This window comes from Bacillus rossius, chromosome 2 (genome assembly GCF_032445375.1).
Source record: "Bacillus rossius redtenbacheri isolate Brsri chromosome 2, Brsri_v3, whole genome shotgun sequence".
Lineage (NCBI taxonomy): Eukaryota > Metazoa > Arthropoda > Insecta > Phasmatodea > Bacillidae > Bacillus > Bacillus rossius.
In genome coordinates this window covers 128,652,392-128,673,097 of record NC_086331.1, presented here as the reverse complement: position 1 = coordinate 128,673,097, position 20,706 = coordinate 128,652,392, and the positions used below count along the sequence as shown (strand labels likewise).

Sequence of the window (20,706 nt, the reverse complement as noted above, 5' to 3'; positions counted from 1 at the left end):
ACACGGCGCCAACATGTTCAGCACGGAGTCCACGTGGCTCCTGTTCTCCTGGTACGTCTCCGTCCCATCGTTGTTGAACACCACGTTCACTTTCTCCGTGATTTCCCTGAAACACGGCGCCAACATGTTCAGCACGGAGTCCACGTGGCTCCTGTTCTCCTGGTACGTCTCCACCCCATCGTTGTTGAACACCACGTTCACTTTCTCCGTGATTTCCCTGAAACACGGCGCCAACATGTTCAGCACGGAGTCCACGTGGCTCCTGTTCTCCTGGTACGTCTCCGTCCCATCGTTGTTGAACACCACGTTCACTTTCTCCGTAATTTCCCTGAAACACGGTGCCAACATGTTCAGCACGGGGTCCACGTACCGCCTGATTCAAGTTGAAAGAGATTCGCGCTATCGCCTTTCGTGATATGTTTAGAAGCTAAATTATAGTTTTATTCTTGGCAGCATTTTTTTTTCTCGAAACTGGAGAGCGTGATTGATTGTTTAATCTCTGAACTGTTCATGCTGTTTGAAACACGCAGTGGCTGTATTCATCGTCGAGCCTATCAGTGACTTATTTACCGTCGAGTAGGTACATTCTTGTTGTTTGCGGGAAACAGCCTTAATGCTCGGTCACCCTCGCGAGTTCGTTATTTCATTTTCTTGGCAACACTGTTTACTACGGGATTTTTTTCCCGTTAAATTGATTTAATAGCTCTCTTGAACTCGTTTTTGATTCACAAGTCAGTAGAAGTCGTGCCAGATATTTGCCAAACATGAGTTGTGAAAGATCGTGCAAGCTATCATAATAAGTAAGGACGCCTGAGTTGACATTTTACCGTTATAAGAGATTAAACATAAGATTTAATAGGGTTATCACCAGAAAGTCACAGGAAAGTCCTTCGAATAATTCAAATGCCAAGAAAACTTAAAAATCAAAATAGTGCGTGAAACCGAGCCTTAAGGTGACACAGGCAAGGTGTCCAAAACCAAACAACTTTTGCAGCAATGAAATAATTTATTTTATAAAGTTTTAAATATTTTTCGAACAAATGAACGAATCCCCTGCAAAGCTGTAGAGAGTGCAATTTATACCAAGTCGTTGAGTCTGTAGCCAAATTACAAAAAACTCTGGCTAGAGCATAAACAAACGATTCTGAAGTCAAGGTGTACACGCTGTTTAACCTACAAAGTCATCAGTAACAAGTAAAACGATAATAATATCGTCTTATCATTTCTCAGCCCGTTTGGCGTACCACTTTTAGCAGAGACAAATAAACTTTCAAACATTTGTATCTTCTGATGTTTAAATTTTGTAATGATTTACTTGTCAATAAGTTTTACTTAACAAATTGATTGTTGAATGCCTGTTAAGGTGGGCTAGGCTGTATTCTATTGGTATTTATATACTAGAACTTATGATTGTTTTCTTAAGGTTACTAAGTGCGTGTAAAGAGAAATTGTTGACGAATCATAAGCTTCTAGACCGCAGGCTAGCAAAAAATTATTTTATAAAAAACCTAATCTCTGTAACTATTTATCTTTTTTTTCAATACAAACAATATTCACATTAAAAAATCTAAATGTTAGTGAAATTGCTGTACCTGTAGGTATAAGGGCCGATTTCTTCCACTTTGAACTTCTTATCACGGCCGTTTTCAACAGCTTCCAGGTTTGTGTAGTTAAATATGTGAACCTTCAAGAGAGGTTCCACTGGAGATCGAATCCACATGTCATAGAAAACAGAACCGTTGCTTATCGCCAGTTTCTGGAAACAAAATCAGCAAAATTAGGCAATTTCTGGATTTTATATCCGTGTTTAAAAATATGCTGTGTTGCTGTGAGAATTACAACAGGTATTGTTTGAATAAATTATTAGAGGCATTACTTCATTTTTAAAATTGCACAACCTTACAAAATAGCCGTGAAATATATTTCTTTCAAAAATAAAACTAAAATAATTCTAAATTAAATAAAATTTCAATACTTACAAAACAATAATATCATATAATTTACTATCACGCTAAGACTAGCATTGTGAAAAAAATATTATTTTTGAAACTAAAGTATAAAAATAAGATTTCTCTACAAGCATCTAATTAAAATAATCAAAATCATTATTATTATAAGAGAATGACAAACTTATTAAACTACGTGTAACGACGATAATACAAGACTCTGTGGGCCAAAGGTATGTACTAAGGAAAATATTTATTTGAAACAAGGAAACTTTTTCAAATAAATTTTATGTCACCGGTCAGTATTATGTTTCTGAAATTATTTTTGTTTAGGGCAAAACTTATGCTGAACAAATATTAAATCCGTTGAAACAACAAACTTATTCGTTTGAATAAAAGAACATAGTAATTATATAAGAACAAACGATACAACTTAGTCATAAATCACCCGTCACACACAAGCACTAACATCATACATGTCAGTTTCGTTTGAGAGTCAAATCAGGATACTTAGGATTTACATCGGATGATCAGATTGGTATGTTATTTTGTAACTGGTTATTACTACAAAAGGAAAAAAAACATTTGAATAGGCAAATGCGAAAAGTGATTGGCATGTTACAGGATGTGGTGACTCATTAACATAATTTGGTCAATCCGATGGCTAAAGAAAATATTTATATAGCGATGTTCATGAGTCATTTGACTCATTATTGGATGTCGTGAGCAGGAGACGCCACGGCGATGACAGCTGTGACGATGAGTCAGAATATGTTATTTCGGACAGGATGAGTCTGCAGGGGGCCTTCCGCAGGATGAAGGTGAAAGGGACATCACAAACACCCAGTCCTGAACCCAGGGAGAAGGTAATGAAAAACCTCCCTTGCCGGGAATCGAACCCGGGCCCCTTGGCCCATCAGCCAGACGCGCTAGCTACTAGACCACGTGGGCCAACAGTTTCCTGCATAGGTATTCGTTTGAATAACTATGTGGGAAGAAAAATTAAGAGAGAGAATTATATTTAACTGACATGAACTACACGTCTATTTTTCCTCACGAGCTTCAAAGCGATCGGTGTCAAGCAATGGAAACACTCTGATGAATGATGATGATGGATGATGTAGGATGATGATGAATGGTGATGAATAAAATGATGAATGATGATGAATAAGATTATGGATGATGAATAAGATAATGGATGATGATGGATGATGAATGATAAATGGTATTTAATGATAAATGATGATGAATAATAAAATATGATTATGAAAGATGATGAATTATGACCGATGACTCGTGATAAATTATAATGAATGAATATGAATGATTATGAATGATGATGAATGATTATGAATGATGATTAATGATGGGGAAGAAACATCAATCACCGATATCAAGAAATAATCCCAACATTTGCCTGGATACATTTTGGGGAAACCATTGCTCGACTGGAATAAGAACTCGTAAGTCTCTCTAGAATGCGAGGTTATAACATTACTTTCATAAACATACCTCTAGTACGATGTCTTTCAGTATATCAGTCTTCGCCAAAATAATAGTCGCAAAACTGCTCAGGACCAATATAATGACAGGAACCAAGAAACCTGGAATAGAACAATGTTTTACATTTTCGAAGTTGTAACTTTTAATTTTGGTATTATAAAAGCATTGTTTGTCGAATCACAACGATGTTACAAAAACCGTTGGTAGATTCACAGTAAAAAATTGTGTACTTTTACTTAAAATTAATATGGCAGCAGGTTCTCCACAGATAACATCTACATATGATGGTTTATATTTATTATTGTGCTCAAGTAAACATAATATCAAAAGTGTAAAAGTGCAATTGCTATGATTTGGTAAATATTTCACAGATCTTGTATTTCAACTCTGTGATATATTAATTTACACATGCATGTGTATAGTTACCACAATTCTCAGTTAGCTTTACTGCATCTTTGAGTGAATTTACCTTAACAATGAATATGTTCATTTCACTGCTTCCAAAAAAAAATTAATTTTGAGCTTACAGCTGAGAGAAAATTTTTATTTCATCACCTTCCTTTCGCCTACATGAGGCCTACTTGTGGAACATCATGGTGTGGCAAGAGGGGTTACTGTCATTCACGGGGCTCATTCCTTACAACATTTATAGCAAAATGTGTCGCATAAATGTGGGGCCTTTTTCCAATATTGATTAATTAAAAAATTGTAATTACCTCACAATTAACTTATTACGTATTATTATTACGTGTATTATTGAAGGGCAATATTTACTAAAGACTGTACAAACACTATATTAACTACATGCATGCCCTTTACAATAATCAAAGACAGTCACATAGAGCAGCATGTGCATTACATGAGCTTGTAGCCAAGTTTATGAAGTAGATTTTGAAAGTTTTATCACTTCATTTACCTCTGGGTAGTTTATCCTTATAGCCATTATTTCCTTTATGTTTGGAATGACTCTGTGGATCTGTGCAAAATAGTATCTATCATTGCGATAAATACCATCCGAGTGGTGTGCTAATATTGAAAGATACTTGTTAACGTGATAACGTCTTATAAATCTATGAACGCCGGCTGCACGCACGAAAAATTGTCACGTTCCGCCTGAGCCGAGCGTGCAAGAACCGGCCAAACACCGTGCGAGAAAATCTTCTTTAATATCAAACAGGTTAAGGCGGGCTTTTTAACTAATTGTTCGTGATTATATTTAAACAAATTATTTAAATTAAATTTGCAAAAACTGTAAATAACATTTGAAATTTAAAAAGTATGCAATTTTTCATCAATATTTTATGACGTTATCACGTAAAATTATCGTCCATAAAACGACTTAACAGACAACTCCCTTTTTTTCTTCATTATCACAGTGAAATCCAATGTTAAAGTTAAACAGACAATGTTGTCTTAGTTTTGATGTAGCTTCTATCTGGGGTAATCTCCACATTTTTTACCATGTCGCATTCCTCAAATTGAATGTTCGTAATCAGCACACCAGGCTATTCCATTTCACGGAATCCATCAGTCAAATGAGATGCTGTTTCTGAGTGGCCTGACCTCTGAAGATCATTTTGATTCACGCCTGTTTCTGTGCGAGAAGTTCTAGTTCGTTTCCCGGGTAGCGCAAGGCTAACTATGTTTATTATAAATTGGTTACTAACATGTCCGAGTCAATGCTACTGTTGAATTTAAAAAAAAATGCATGCCAATAACACGTCAACAAAGGAGAGTTGGTTAGCTTGTTGGTGATGAAAATTACAAGCGGCCTAAAAATGTTATTTAAATTTTCTCATGTTACTTGTTTCCCAGTAAGATGGTCTATGTTTGATTTCCAACTCTATACAAACTTGGTATTTAAGCTAGTGAGGAACTTCGGTAAGCATTGCCATGTGTTGGTACGTTTCTTATTCTCGCTTACCTCCACCAATGAATTCAGTTGCTCATCTGTTTTACTCTTTTACCATTCATACATGACTGCCGTATTTTTTTTAACAAGTGGTTTGTCTGAATAATTGCATCATTAGTCACTCTTCAAGGAATAATTTTCTATTTAGGCTAATGCGTAGGTCCAAATAATACAGTTGCATCCCCTAAATATGTCTTTATATAAACCTTAAAAATAGCAAAAGAAAAGACAAAATAGTATGTAAAGCATAGCTTTCAGGTAGTAGATAGGCATTTCCTTGACATGGTGAATTATGGTTTAAAGCGCGCGTTTCACACCTGGGGTGTGAGATAGGTTTGCTACCGTACTACCAAACACTTTCGCCGAAATGATATTATTAGAGACCGGAAAAATTCGCGGATTCATTACGCGATGGGCTAGACTCCAAACTCGTACACCTTCATGCTGAGTCAGTGATTGGACCCCCGTTTACCTGAAGGACTCCAAGGCAATTAAAAACTTTCAACGAAAGAAGTATCAAATCACAAACATCCTGTCATATCGCGTGTCACGAGTCAGTATCCAATGAGCAGGTGCAATTCGTCCGAGTACATAGAGGATCGTGGAGTCTATCCTGGAGGTCATTGAAACCGCGAATTTTTCCAGTCTCTAGATATGATTAAGAAGGGTTGCTTGACATGGAGACTAGCTGATATCAGCAGCCATCGCCATAAGTATGTGGCCATGGTGTGAATATATGTTGTATGATGTCCTTGGCGAGATGATACAGTGGGAGTTCATCGTTGCCCTCCGCGGTATGCAGCTTACGAGACGAACCAACACCCGGTATTGAACCCAGGACCCGTCACTGAACAGTCAGAAGCTGTAACTACTCAGCCAACAGGTCGGACACAGAAATTCCAAGCGCGCTGATAAACCTCCACGCATTAGATTATAGTGAGCCAGTAAGAAAAATTTGGCAGTCTATCTGGTCAGTCAGTATGTGCAGCCGAATTGAATATGACAGAGCAATCGCACCTTTAGAATCACATTTAGCTCTCAAGCAATATCTCTCAAGGTATTACACCAGTCTAACAGTCAGCCACCAAACGAAAATCATTGATGGTACACCATGGTTGAACTAGGAGAAAACTCTTTCCTGCATTTTATGACTCTGGAGGTCAAATATACAATAAGCCGTATCTTACCGAGTCCCTGACATGTGCTTTCTTCATCTGTCTTTGGCTTGTAGACAGCTAGCTACATTCTGGACATCAGTACTAATTACATGTCTTCATTAACGTTATCAGGCGTGCTACTGATGTCCTAACTTTATCACACATGGACTACTGGCGCCTCGACTTCCAACACGATCTCGCCACGTGGAAAGAGAGAACTGAACTCCATGAGCATGACCTTCCTGCCGAATCCAAGAAGTCCGTATCAGAGATGTTAGATCTAATTAGTTAATAAAGGGCAAATTATATTTAAAAGATTTTATTTATTCTCTGAAAAAAAATAACGAGAAATATCTGGTCAGTGGTTGACCTCTAACACCAAACGTGACAAAGTTGAATTGTATCTTTTGTCAACTTTACACTCTAGGATCTCATTAATTACAATATCGAAAAACATTTTGATACTTTCTAAAATAAATTTTTATTATCAATAATAAACTAATATTTTATACATAAAATAACACAAACATTTAATAACTGCGATCGAAATATTTAAGCACTTAAAATTTAATGCATACTAATTTTATTATACTTAAACAATTACAATTGCTATCAGTGTATCAAACTATGGCCCAAAAATTCTTCTTCTAGAAATTGCACAAATTTTGCGGGATCAAATGATTGGAGGCTTGACTTGAATCACGTGCAAGTCAATGTTCATGCTTACAAGGTAAGCCCCGAGGTCACTTAAAAGCGAAAAATAATGTGTCTAATGTTTTGACACAACTTGAGTTTTCCTTAAATGGTCCTTGAAGTATTAATTTTCAAAACATAATTTTGGTGGTAAATTTGCTGTTCCTAAAACGAATACTGATTTATGTAAGTGTAAATACATAAACTATAAAAAAAAGTTTCCCTTGGTGAGAGACCAATCGCATTGTTTTCTGGAAAATCTAACATGAGTTTTTATTTAATGTGGCTTTTTAAATGCGGCAGTATAATCCGAAAGTCTAGGGTAGTTTATATAATGCAGAAGTTTGGTATTAGAATTACTGACGTTTTTTTTCAATTAGCAGGATACTATTGCATCAAAATAATATCATTATATAGCAAAATTAAATGTTTTTATCTAGATATAATCATTGGGCACAGCCAATTGCATGAATTTCAGTTTGAAGTGACGCAGAACTTATTGGAAAACCCGTTTAAAAATTTCTATTCGCATCAAAAACTGCAACAATACTTGCGAAATGTTAACGTTCTACAAGACCCCTAGTGTTTTAACTCTTAAAATTTCCGTTTACAACAGTCATCCATCTATATAACCTCTTATATTTACAGTTCATATCATATATGTCTTATGAGCTTAAATATCGGGTAGTATTTATAACTTAAAATCTCTCCTGACCGCGCTGCGACTTAAGGTACGAGGAAAAGACATTAAACACGTATGTCACAAATTGATATGATTTGTCTTAAAACAGTAGCAGGTACTTTTCAAGAATGTTGATAGATGGCCACATGATCGATCTATATGATAATCATTTCGTAAGGACTAGGTAGTACACGCGTGCATCGTTCTGTTTCAAAATGGTGACGTTGCTCGATTATTTACTATAGAATATAGCAGCTGGTATTGGGGCTCTATCAAACGACGGGATGAGTGCATGTATAAGTATTGGTAAAAAAAGGGGGGGGGGGTTGTCTGTAAATTCGGTTTATGGACGATAATTTTACGTGATAACGTCATAAGAAAACATTGATGAAATAATTGCATACTTTTTAATTTTCAAATATTATTTACAGTTTTTGCAAATTTAATTTAAATAATTTGTTTGAATATAATCACGAACAATTAGTTATAGAAATAAACTGAAATCAAATCAATGTCAGTAAATTTTTAATTTTAAATGACGAAATTCGACAAATAAATCAAATTCTTTAAATTGCTGCTTTTAAAAAGCCCGCCTTAACCTGTTTGATATTATAGAAAATTTTCTCGCACGGTGGTTGGCCGATTCTTGCACGCTCGGCTCAGGCGTAACGTGACAATGAGTCATGATTTTTCGTGCGTGCAGCCGGCGTTCATCGATTTATGAGACGTTATCACGTCAAAAAATATTTTGAGAAACAAAATTACGTTTCAAGTGATAATCGCTGTAATTAATCCGTTAAATGTGTTTTGTGACTTACTTAAAATAATTTAATCTCGTAAAGCTCTACTTACTGACCCAAAAACTCAACACATACATAAGCTGTGATTCACAAACTGAAATTTATTTATAGCTACCAGAATTTCAAACACCATTTTAAATAGTGTTCGATTGCTATTTTTTTTTCAGAAACGAAGAGATGTTTTAGCCATGCTTATGCCTCATTTTATAATCTGAATTTTATCGATTTACAGAATAAATGATATTAGCTTCTTTTCCTAAATATGTCCAACTACGTATCACTTTATTTAGCTTTGTTGATCTTCAACTTCGTATTTTCCTACTTCAACTAATTGCATAATAGTTTTTCACAGAGCGAAATAGTGTCTCAATGGGAGGGCCACATTTTTCAAGATGTAATTGCAAAACTGCAAGGTATGGCACACACATGTACTTGGTTCGGCCCTGCACACTGATTTCTCGCATCCTCGCACTATACCGCACAGGGAGAAGCGAAAACTGGTTCCCCATGAAAGTAAAATTCATTTGTTTCCTTCTCGGCACCAACAGCTGGGAGGTCGGTTCCTTCTGGACGAAAGGTCAAGGACAGGGGTTCGATCTCTTGTACGCTCTACAAGTCAACCTCAGCCAATGCCAATGGCGGATCCAGAGGTTCACTCTAGGATTTCAGAGTAGCCAGAGAACAAATGTCTTAAAATTACTAAATTTGTATTTAATCTATTCACACTACACAAGAATGATGCCTTCAATCATCCAACCACCAGATTTTATGATTATACAAGAAATTCATTAATTATATTAAATTATTTATTGGTTTCAGAAACAATCATTTTTGTCGGCAATATTAATGTAGCAGACAACTGGTTTTTCCGGGGGGGGGGGGCACTTGCCCCTGGTGCCCCCCCCCCCCCCCCCCCTTAAATCCGCCACTGGCCAATGCAGTTGAAGGATTTTTTTCTCGTGCTAGCATCAGGCATTTACGGTGAGAAACAAAAATTAATAACGTATTTCACATTGTGCTTTTGAAAATTTAATATATTGTGTACATAGCTCTTTCGGTCTAGCATTAATTAAGCAAAGTAAAAAAAATACAGACAATAACATATATTTTAAAAAAATTAAAGGTTTATGTATGTTTCTCTTTATGTGCTTAAAGTTACAAAATTATTAAATACTTCACCTTTTATACTCGAACCAGTGAAACTCTAGGCCTAGCATAATTTTAGACATGGTAAAATATATTACATACTTCATTTTCTACTGTAGGTGGAGCAAGAGAAAAACGACCTAGTCCAAAGTACTCTAGACAGTTACAACTGGAGGAAATAAATGGTACAATAAACTGAAATTTTTTTCCGTACTGTTGGCAGAGCGGATGGCCCAGCGCAGATTCAGGTACTCGAAGAGGTCTCCAAGCTTCGAAACGACGACCTGCTGTCCTCGAGGCTCGCTAGGTTGTGGGGGAGGGGGGGTGGGGGAACGCACGTGACGAAGCTAAGAAAGTCTATCAAGTCATCTCGCATTTGGCCGGCACCACGGACTAGGGACGAGCCAAATGGTTATTTTCCAAAACCGGTTATGGCAGTTGCTGTTCCGATCGAATTACCGGTTATTTAAATGGTTATCGTCATCGGTTATCGAGCATGATACATAATACATTATTCCAATTGTAAAGAGAGGCTAAAATAATATTACAGGCATCAAAATAATGATAATGCATTTTTTGACGTTATAACGTCTTATAAATCGATGAACGCCGGCTGCACGCACGAAAAATTGTCACGTTCCGCCTGAGCCGAGCGTGCAAGAACCGGCCAACCACCGTGCGAGAAAATCTTCTATAAAATCAAACAGGTTAAGGCGGGCTTTTTAACTAATTCGTCGTGATTATATTTAAACAAATTATTAAAATAAAATTTTCAAAAACTGTAAATAATATTTGAAAATTAAAAAGTATGCAATTTATCGTCAATGTTTTCTTATGACGTTATCACGTGAAATTATCGTCCGTAAACCGACAATACAGACAACCCCCCCCCCTTTTTTTTTTGTTTAAAGAAAATAATATTTTCTCGAGGTTGCGTAACTTTTAAATATACGATGGGTGGACTTGATAAGGTCTTATATTCCAAACATCGCGAAATAATCATCGACGAAGGTGGAGCGTCTCTGCTTCCCGACGGTTTTTATTCGGCGGTGATCGGCGGAGCAGTCCCGCTCAGTTCCCCGCGGGTTCGGGAGCGTGTTGCAGCGCACTGCTTGTTGACTGGGGAAGGACCGCCGATAAGAGCCGCGGGGGCTGTGCGGGGTTCAATGCCGCGACCCTCGGCAACTGGAGCAGGGAGGAGTGGACCGCCGTCCTCGGACCGTGTCACGTGGTGGGAAGCCTCACATGTACACCAAGCTCTGTCCCTGCCCGAACACGCCCGAATGTTCGCCTTCGGCCAACCTCGGGTTCATTTATATTCCTCTGTTTATTTTAGTGTAGCTATACTAACCTAACTTGATGTAAGTTTTTGGGCATACGCCATTGCTAAGAACTTTTTCTGTTGAAGAAAAACTAATAAATAAAATAAATAAATAAAAATACCCAAAAAAGACAAAAAACAAACAAAATTAAGCAAACAATTGCTGTTGTCAACAAGGATATGAACACCACAAAATATTCCGAAACAGGAATATGGTCAACAAACAAAGAAAAACAAAGAAAAATGTACTAAGAGAACGAAAAAAAAAAAACCACAAATGATGACAACACAAAAACACATTCTTAGCAATGGCGAATGTCCAAAAACTTACATCAAGTCATGCACTCCCATTGCACAAATCTTTTAAAGATAATATACTAACCTAACTAACCGTCCATAGTGTTTAAAAGTGTTTTAATGTAGCTTACCTAACCGACCACTTTTAATATTTGAATTTAATTTTCCCTGCGCGAAAATAAAACAAATCCCGAGGTTGGCCGAAGGTGAATATTCGGGCGTGTTCGGGCAGGGACAGAACTTGATGTACATATTAGGCTTCTCATCTCCCCAACGGGAAGCCTACGATTCACGCCGAGTATTCGACATGCCCGAACATTACCGAATACTTGCCTTCGGGTGTCTTCGGAAATCTTTTTTTTTTTTTTTTTGGTGAAAAAACGTCTGTTTTAAATGCCGGAAATGTCAATGCTAACTTCTCCAATGCTACCAATGAGAAAATCTAGTCAATGTGAGTGTTACATATACTGGAAAGTTATGTATGAATGAAAAAAAGAAATAAAACACCATTTATGTTTGTTTTTCTGAAATAATAAATTTGTAATTATTAAGGTGAGTAATTTTTATAAAAGGGAAAATAATAATAATAAAAACAACTACTTTTTGACAAGGTTTTTCTGACATTGTGATCTAATAGTTCACCGCTTTAACAAATGATTAGGTTAGGTTCGTGTATTACAAATCTGTGATATAGAGAACGAAAATGGTCAGTTGGGTTAGGTTGTGTGGACAGTGGGTTATGATAGGTTAGGTCCATTTAATATTCTTTAAAATTAGGATAAGTTAGCTACATAGCTAAACAAAAGAATTCCGAAGTCACCCGAAGGCAGGTATTCGGTAATCTTCGGGCATGTCGAATATTCGGCGTGAATCTTAGGCTTCCCCTCTCCCCACCCCTCCCCTCATCCTGCACGTGCGGGCCGGCGCCACGCGCGGCTCTGCGCTGTTGCCAGCTCGGCGCACGGGTAGTCCAAACCACAGCCATTGTGACGTGAATACGTCTTTAAAATTACTTCCGTAGTTGGAGGCAATTAAAAAAGGGGGTTTGTCTGTAAAGTCGGTTTACGGACGATAATTTTACGTGATAACGTCATAAAACATTGATGAAAAAATTGCATACTTTTTAATTTTCAAATATTATTTACAGTTTTTGCAAATTTAAATTTAAATAATTTGTTTCAATATAATCACGAACAATTAGTTAAAAAGCCCGCCTTAACCTGTTTGATATTATAGAAGATTTTCTCGCACGGTCGTTGGCCGGTTCTTGCACGCTCGGCTCAGGCGGAACGTGACAATTTTTCGTGCATGCAGCCGGCGTTCGTCGATTTATAAGACGTTATCACGTCAAAAAACGAATGATAACAAAATCGGGGGATACAGTTTGGTGTTGCAGCTACATATCTTTCATCTCCATCCAAAATTTAATTACACCACTGGATAGCTGAAGGATCAAAGAATTCGTTACGCTAAGTTAGGACTGTGACGCATCGCGCGCTTTGGAGGGGGAAGCGCCGCCATTTTGAGGTAATTTTGCTGCGTTTCGAGATTTCCATTTAGTATAACTTTTGACTCAGAGAAGCTACGACGTTCGTTTGCATTTAAATCGTCAGCTTTCATTAAAATCTATCAAATGCATGTATAAAACATTAGTGTAAAATAGTAACAGTGAATATATATGGTGTTAAATTGTAAAAAAATAAACAAAAATATATAATTTCGGCCTATACGCGTCAAAAAGCCAAATACAAATACAGAGATCGTATACGGTTGGTAAGGGCTTCTCAAAAGCAATCGAATGACACCAATGAAACACCATAATACCGAGTGAAGCAGTGCCGGGAACGTAAAAGAATGAATGTGGCCGAGCGGATCTACGACGGTGCCAGTACATCTGCAGCTGCGGGGGTTGAAATGATGCAAGTGGATGATGAAATCACTTCTCTATCGACACGTATTCACGTACAACACATGGCCGTGTCCATGACACAGCCGCACCCCATTTTTTTTTAAACCTTGCCGTTTTCATCGTTGTGAACGAGCAAGAGCGAACCTTGATCAAACTTATCAGATAATTTAACGAAATCACGAAGAAATAAAAGTGGTTCATTCTCCGCTGCCACTTCGAGAGGGCTTCCTAAATGAAACCACTATTTAAATATCGGCTCGCAGTCATGCACAATGCAGATACTACTTACTACGGTCAAAGGTGTGTCCTTTCAACCAATGAATGTGCAAAATGCTCATGTTTTCTAATAATTGAATACATATAGCAGAAATGTATCACTGCGATGCCTATGTGCAGACGAATAAGGCAGCGAAGGCTCGTACCATCTACGCACGCGCCCCTGGCGGCGAGGGACTGCACTCGTCACCCGACGGCATTGGAAGCCTTCTTTTCACAGACGAGAGAGCCAAACGCCCGATCGTGCTTCTTCGGTTTTTTTTTGTTCATTGTAAAAGGTTAGGTTAGCTACATTATAAATACTTTAAAACATTGTGGACGGTTGATTTGGTTAGGATAGCTACATTAAAGATCCTGTGAAATCATGTAAACGGTTTCCTAGCCCTGGATAGCTACATATTAAAAAGTTATTTGCTAAGCAACCATAAAATTATTTTACAGTATTTTTAATGTAGCTATACTTGCCTAATATAACCAACCATCCACAATGTTTTAAAGTATTTATAATGTAGCTAACCTAAACTGCGCAAGTCCTAACACCCGGAAACCATCCTCAGTCTGTCCTTCCACTAACCCTCGAATCCAGACATGCGTCAACTGCACTACGAGTAATTATGTCGTTCAAAGATTTTCACCTGCTCTGGTTTTAGTCCCAACAAAAGAATTTAAATTTTGTCCATCGCGGAATAACCTCTTATCTACTATGTGAAGCTTCAAATTTTAAATTAATATTTAAACACGATACATATTATAGAGCCCTTGATAATCCAAATTAACAAGAATTCCCTCCCGATTCAGTACCAATGTGTCCAGTTAAATCTGTCGTCTTCATTTATAGCAAGCAAATTTATATATTCATTTTATTTTTGGCACGTCGCAATGTACTTTTACATTCGACTTTAGTTCGGTACAATGGCACTCCTTGTGCTACTGAGAAGAAACCAATACACTTAATGTCAGGTTAAAACACGTAAAAACACTGTGCAACAGCGAGCAATAAACTACAATAGCGTCCAATAAGCATGCTCGCTTCCTCCGTCCTCCGAGCTGACGTGTGTCTCAGGCTCAGCAAGCGATAGTTCTGAGACTCCGCCACAGCTCATGGAGTTCACGGGCCGTCTGTTGCTTTCTGAACTGCAGTCTTGCTAAAACACTGTTTCTATATTCCTCTGCGCCCCGAGCTACGGCTGTAATTCAGTACTACTTGTAATAATTTATGTACAATTGGCTTATTAATCAAGGATACTTAAGAGCTGGATGTAAAAACCATACCAAATGTTATTTTATTAAATGGTATTTTATAAAATTCATTGCTACCAGCTTACCGTAAAACAAACAAAAAGCCAAGACTTACAGTTACAAAACTTTATTACACTTAATACAATTATGTTCGTAATTCACATCAATAGAATTAAGTTACAGATTATGATAATTTTATTTAAATATGCAATGTATCTAAATTACACGTGTCTGAATTAGACGTAAGCATATTTGTTTTTAAGACTTTTTAAAAGGTTATTATTCTGATTAAAAAATAACTAAAATATACTGTACAATTTTCGCATAAGTCCCATGACGAAAATTTCCCAATTCACACGTAATTAAACCTTTCTTGGTAGCCAGAGTTACGGCATGTTTGTGCAAACGTGTACACGCGAAAATACCTAATGTCTAATAGTGCAAAGGAAAACTGGCACCTACTTGCTTAGTTTGACAGTCTGTTTGTGTGATAAGAATCTACTTTCGACGGTTATGCGATGGGACCGCCGAGTTTGTGATTGATACCACATCAATGCTCATGAACTCAGTGTATGCTCACGAACCACGAACTCGAGTGTATGCTCACGAACTCGAGTGTACACTCACGAATTCAAGTGTTGCCGGGATGTTGGAATCGAAATCGCGACACTCAACAGCCCTCACGCCTTCAACTACACGTGCGATGACATTTCCGACAGGCGATGGCGTGTACTCGGCGCAGCAGCACGGGGGATGCGTGAACAGTACGCAGGCCTAAGAGATACTGGGGTCGTTACCACAACGCCGAAATACCACAACGCCGAACGTACAATAACGCCGAATACCATAACGCCGAATGCCAAATTGACTACAACGCCGACAGCTATAAAACTGCTGTGTACCACAACGCCGAAATACAGTAACGCCGAAAAATGTTGCTGCGGGGAGGGGGGGCCACAGGAGCAAAGTGAAAAACAACAGATTGAATTTGTGTTTCTTAAATGAATCTTAACGCCGAAATACCACAACCTAACCTAACCTAGGCTAGTCTAACCTAACCTAACCTTACCTTACCTAACCTAACCTTTGTGGCAGTCCTGCAATGACATTTTTCGGCGTTAATGTATTTCGGCGTTGTGGTAATACGGCGTTGTGGTACACAGCAGTTTTCTAGCTGTCAGTGTTGTAGTCAATTTGGCATTCGGCGTTATGGTTTTCGGCGTTATTGTACGTTCGGCGTTGTGATATTTCGGCGTTGTGGGTGAAACTGCTGTAAGTGCATGGCGGTTATCTCTTTGCGGACAGCCTTCGTCACAAGATCCCGTGAAACTTCACTTTTAAAATTCTTCACCCGAAGAAAAGTTACTGGTTCCGCGTAATCCAGGTATCGTCGTTGATCAACGGATATCTTCAACATTTTACATGGTCTGAGTGCTCTTACTTTGAACATAAACTCGAGTGGCGTTATGTCAGGTGAACGTGGAGGCCAGCAGAAATGAGCTATGTCGTCTCGACCATTACGACCAATCCCAACGGTCAGGGACTTCGACGTTCAACCACTCTCGTGCACACAGATTCCAAAGGGGAGAGACTCCATTCCATCCTGTTGTCACTTCTAGCAAATTGCAGAACACAAAACGCTTTACGCTCAGGAGTCGCCATTTTGCGCAGGTGGCGCTGCAGCGAGAAAACAACAAAGCAGTACCCGCGCATGCGCTTGTCTAAAACTGTTTGAGTTACTCTTTAATTGTGACCTTGAACCGAAAGTTTAAGCAACTACAATTTTGTATTTTATTTGCTCCACAATGCTGCACGCTCAATACTGCCTGTATTCTATGCTACATGCACTGGTGGGCCCTGTGGTATTACAGAGATATATGTGTCCAGAGATGAAGAAAAATATAGCCACTCTATTAAACTATTTCACTCCGGATATGCCGCTCTTTTTGTTAGCACATCATTTTTATGTGTTATTTACGACTCTGCTAAGTTTTGCTCGAACAGTGAAATAGTTCTAGTACAATACGGCACTGTAGTCGCTCTGTACTGTTTGTAAACAAGCCTATCTATAAGATATTTGTACATGGTGCGTCCTCAATTATTTGTACCACGCCGCAAATTACCTTTGAAGTCAGTTAAATTTTAAGATGTAACTTTGGTAAACAGTTTGTTCTACACTTACAGTTTATACCATTACAATTTTTAACTGGAACATTCTATTATTGACGGAATGAATATTGTAAAGCTAGTTTACGTTCTTATTTAATAATGAGCTGAAGTTAATGATTTAAAGATTTTTTAAATTCAGTGGGAATGATTAACTTCCAGCTTTGTAAACTATAGTATTATTTAATTTATGTTTGTATTCAATCACAGGAAAAATGAACTAATCTATACTAATATTATAAAGCTGAAGAGTTTGTTTGCTTGTTTGTTTGTTTGAACACGCTAATCTCAGGAACCACTGGTCCGATTTGAAACATTCTTTCAGTGTTGGATAGTACATTTATCGAGGAAGGCTATGTGCTATATTATATTATCAATAACATTAGGGATCCGTACTAAAAGTCCAATTTAGAATCAAATGCGTTGGAGGAGGTTAGATACAACACGCAATACACGTACGAAGTGTGTATTGACAATGCCGCAGGCGCATAGAAGTTTATTTCCTATTGCCTATTAACATTGTTGCCACGCACTAGATGCCTTGTCATTCTTAATTTTCCCATACAAGTAAAAAACACCCGTGTGATATTAACAACGAAGCAATCAGTACCCTCATAAGAGTTCAATTAGTATTTAAATACTTTTTATAAATTTAAATCGCAAACCTAAACTATTGTTTTTTTTCCTCTCTCTGTGTTTAATTTTTTATTGCCCTTTTTTTCAAGTATATATATTTTACAGACTTGAAACTTCACAGTAATGTTCCTTATGTTACGCAGGATGACATTTTCCGAAAATTAGATCCCATGGGTGGTTAAAACCAGGCAACAGTGGGTACTTTGTCTGCATGAGAACATTATTTTGCATTGTTCATGCCTTCTGCGTCTCCATGGCAACGGGCATCGCGCGGCAGTGGCGTACCCGCAAGGAGGGGCATGTATAATGAGCGGCGCAAGAGTGATCTGCCTGTAGACTGCCGTAGCGAAGTACGGGTACATCAGTTGTACGTTGCGTGCACGAGTCGGGAAACCATCGGTGCTATTCATTTTCTCTCCGGTACATTATACAGCAGTGTAATAAATTTTTACAGAATTTTTTTTTATTTACCATTACTGTAAATGGGAGATGTGGCTTAATTTGTTTCCATTAGTATAGCCGTGCGAAGCCGGGTCGAGCAGTTAGTCATTTATATTAAGCTAAAACATTACCTTTATAAGTTTGGTCTATTAACCTGTTTAAACTTAAATGTTAAATCATACGTAATAAAGATAAAAAAAATTGTGATATCAGTTTCAAAAACTTTTTTTGTTAAATTGTGCTTACAAAATGTGTTTCCCCGTTTCTCTGTGAGTTGAATTACTACGTTTCGGTAAACTCTCTTGTTTACAAACTGACGATGTTGACAAATGTGCGAGCTGCTAATGTGAACGATAACACCAGTTCGCATCATCGTGAATGATACAGTTTTGCTGAACTGCTGTTTCCAGAGTGTTGATGTATTGGGTTGAGAATTATTCACGAATTACGTCATTAGATTCAAGAACCCATAGCCTTCAGCGTAAACATTCTGAAAACATTTTCCTCAATCGCGTAACATTACTTGTTCACATACATAAAATTAAACTCAATTCAGTGGTTTTCGCGATAAATGTGTTGAGATATTACATTCAAACTAACTGTAATGACGTAAACATAATTGACTTGTTTGCATCTAACTAGACTGAGTTGTTCGCTAACGAATAAAGATATTCAGAGTTAAAATCATCAAATTATTACTGGCAAGGCTATAAAATGTAAACAATATCTAAAAACAGCAGGTAAAATAGTTAAAACAGAAATAAATTATATCTACCTTCGAAAAATTCTCAAGGCCGTTTGTCCCACTTTGGAGTCGGGGCTGGGCCAATCGTTAGCAGCAAGACCATTGACTAGAAATTAGATTTAGATCAATTTTTGTTTTCTGCGTTGGGATTCACCTCATATGTGTAAAAATCAGATGTTGCAAACGTCGACACGTGAGTTTGTTTACAATTAATATTTAAACAATTTATTAAAAAGTTTTATTTTTAAAGCAGTTATTTCCCGCAGAATTCATTAAAATTTACCGGCAAAGTGATATGAACGTTTATAACCTCAATAACACCAGCTGATTCATCTATGACGTATGATTTTGACAGTTTGATTGACGTATTTGTCGTTGAGTGAAGAACTCAAAACATTTCCACAGCGCAGCTTGCGTGGGCGGTCTATATTCATGTTTAGTCAATGGCCAAGACTTTAGCATGACTCATCATTAATGCACACCGATTCAATCTCAAAGCGGCTCGGAAAACATAACGAACTTTGAGATCACGTCGTCTCCGACATGTCTGTGCACAAGTCTGCGTCGTGACACTCCATTCCGTTCTTAGCATGAATCATGTGATGGGGAATTTTGATTTAATACAATGTCTTGGTCATTCGCCATTGCAGTTTTGCACTGTTTTTCATGGAAAAAATTTCAAGAACGTAAAAATTAAGAAATTCAATTGAAAACATAAAGTCACAGCGTACAAGCCTCAATCATTATTTTCTCAAACAGATAAACCAAACGATGTACTTAAACCTATTATGGAAAACAACGATAACAGCACAAACTAACACATATAAACTTAAATATCAGAGAGCACAAGAATTCCGTGAAAATAATTTAGTAATGAAATATTAATAATAACAGCAAAGATAAACAAAATGGGCTAACAACTACGAGATAGTTTCTACAATAAAAGTAAATGCAGACAGACAACAAAACCTGGAACGCAGCAAATATACGAACACTACGATTAAGATAAACAGATACATACTATGGAAAACACAACGACAACACCGACGAAAAACAGTAGATTACCTATGACAAAACAGTTGCGACGTTTCGGGAACTGGTTTCTGTTCCCATCATCAGGCCAGTTCTCGAAACTGTTTTGTCATAGGAAATGTGTACTGTTTACGTGTCGGTGTTGTCGTCGTTGTGTTGCCCACAATATCGTTGTGTTCGTATATTTGCTGCGTTGTCCAGGTTTTGTTTTCTGTTTGCATTTACTGTTATTGTTGAAACTGTGTCGTCGTTGTTGGTCCACTGTGTTCGTCTGTGCAGTTATTATTTTTTCATGACTAAACTCCTTCCACGGAATTCTTGTGCTGTCTGATGTTTAAGTTTATATGTGTTCGTTTGTGCTGTTATCGTTGTTTTCCATAATACGTTTAAGTACCTACATCGTTTGGTTTATCTGTTTGAGATAAATGATTTGAGGCTTGTTTGCTGTGGGTATACGTTTTCATTTTTATTGACATTCAGTGCAAAACTTCAATGGCGTATGTCCAATAAATTGTATTAAATCATTAAAACTCTACCATAGCCTTTTTTTTTACTCTTGGTTTCTGCGGCAGGAAAAAATGTCACTTGCGACTTTTACGGCTTGAAGTTTGCGTGTATGATGAATGCCACGGTCACATTCTCTTATCTCAAATGCCTTTTAACTCTTTTTCTCAATAACAAAAGCAGAGCGACAACTATGATTGGGCGCTCTTAGATAATGCAAAGTGACATGTCAAAGGGCAGTGTTTGGCCAAGTTCAAGTGTGAACGTTGACCAAAATTATTATAGTGGCGTGTAGTTGTTA

General features: G+C 37.5%; 1 protein-coding gene across 1 annotated transcript in view; it reads right to left on the bottom strand.

Moving 5' to 3' along the window:
• The window catches only part of LOC134528988 (scavenger receptor class B member 1-like), a 54,734-nt gene that overhangs the window by 27,377 nt on the left and 6,651 nt on the right, over positions 1 to 20,706 (bottom strand). The window contains exons 2-3 of the mRNA XM_063362656.1: positions 3,459 to 3,550; positions 1,593 to 1,756 (exon numbers count right to left, since the gene is read on the bottom strand). Of these exons, the coding sequence (XP_063218726.1) occupies positions 1,593 to 1,756; positions 3,459 to 3,550 (256 nt within the window). The remainder of the gene's footprint in view (positions 1 to 1,592; positions 1,757 to 3,458; positions 3,551 to 20,706) is intronic.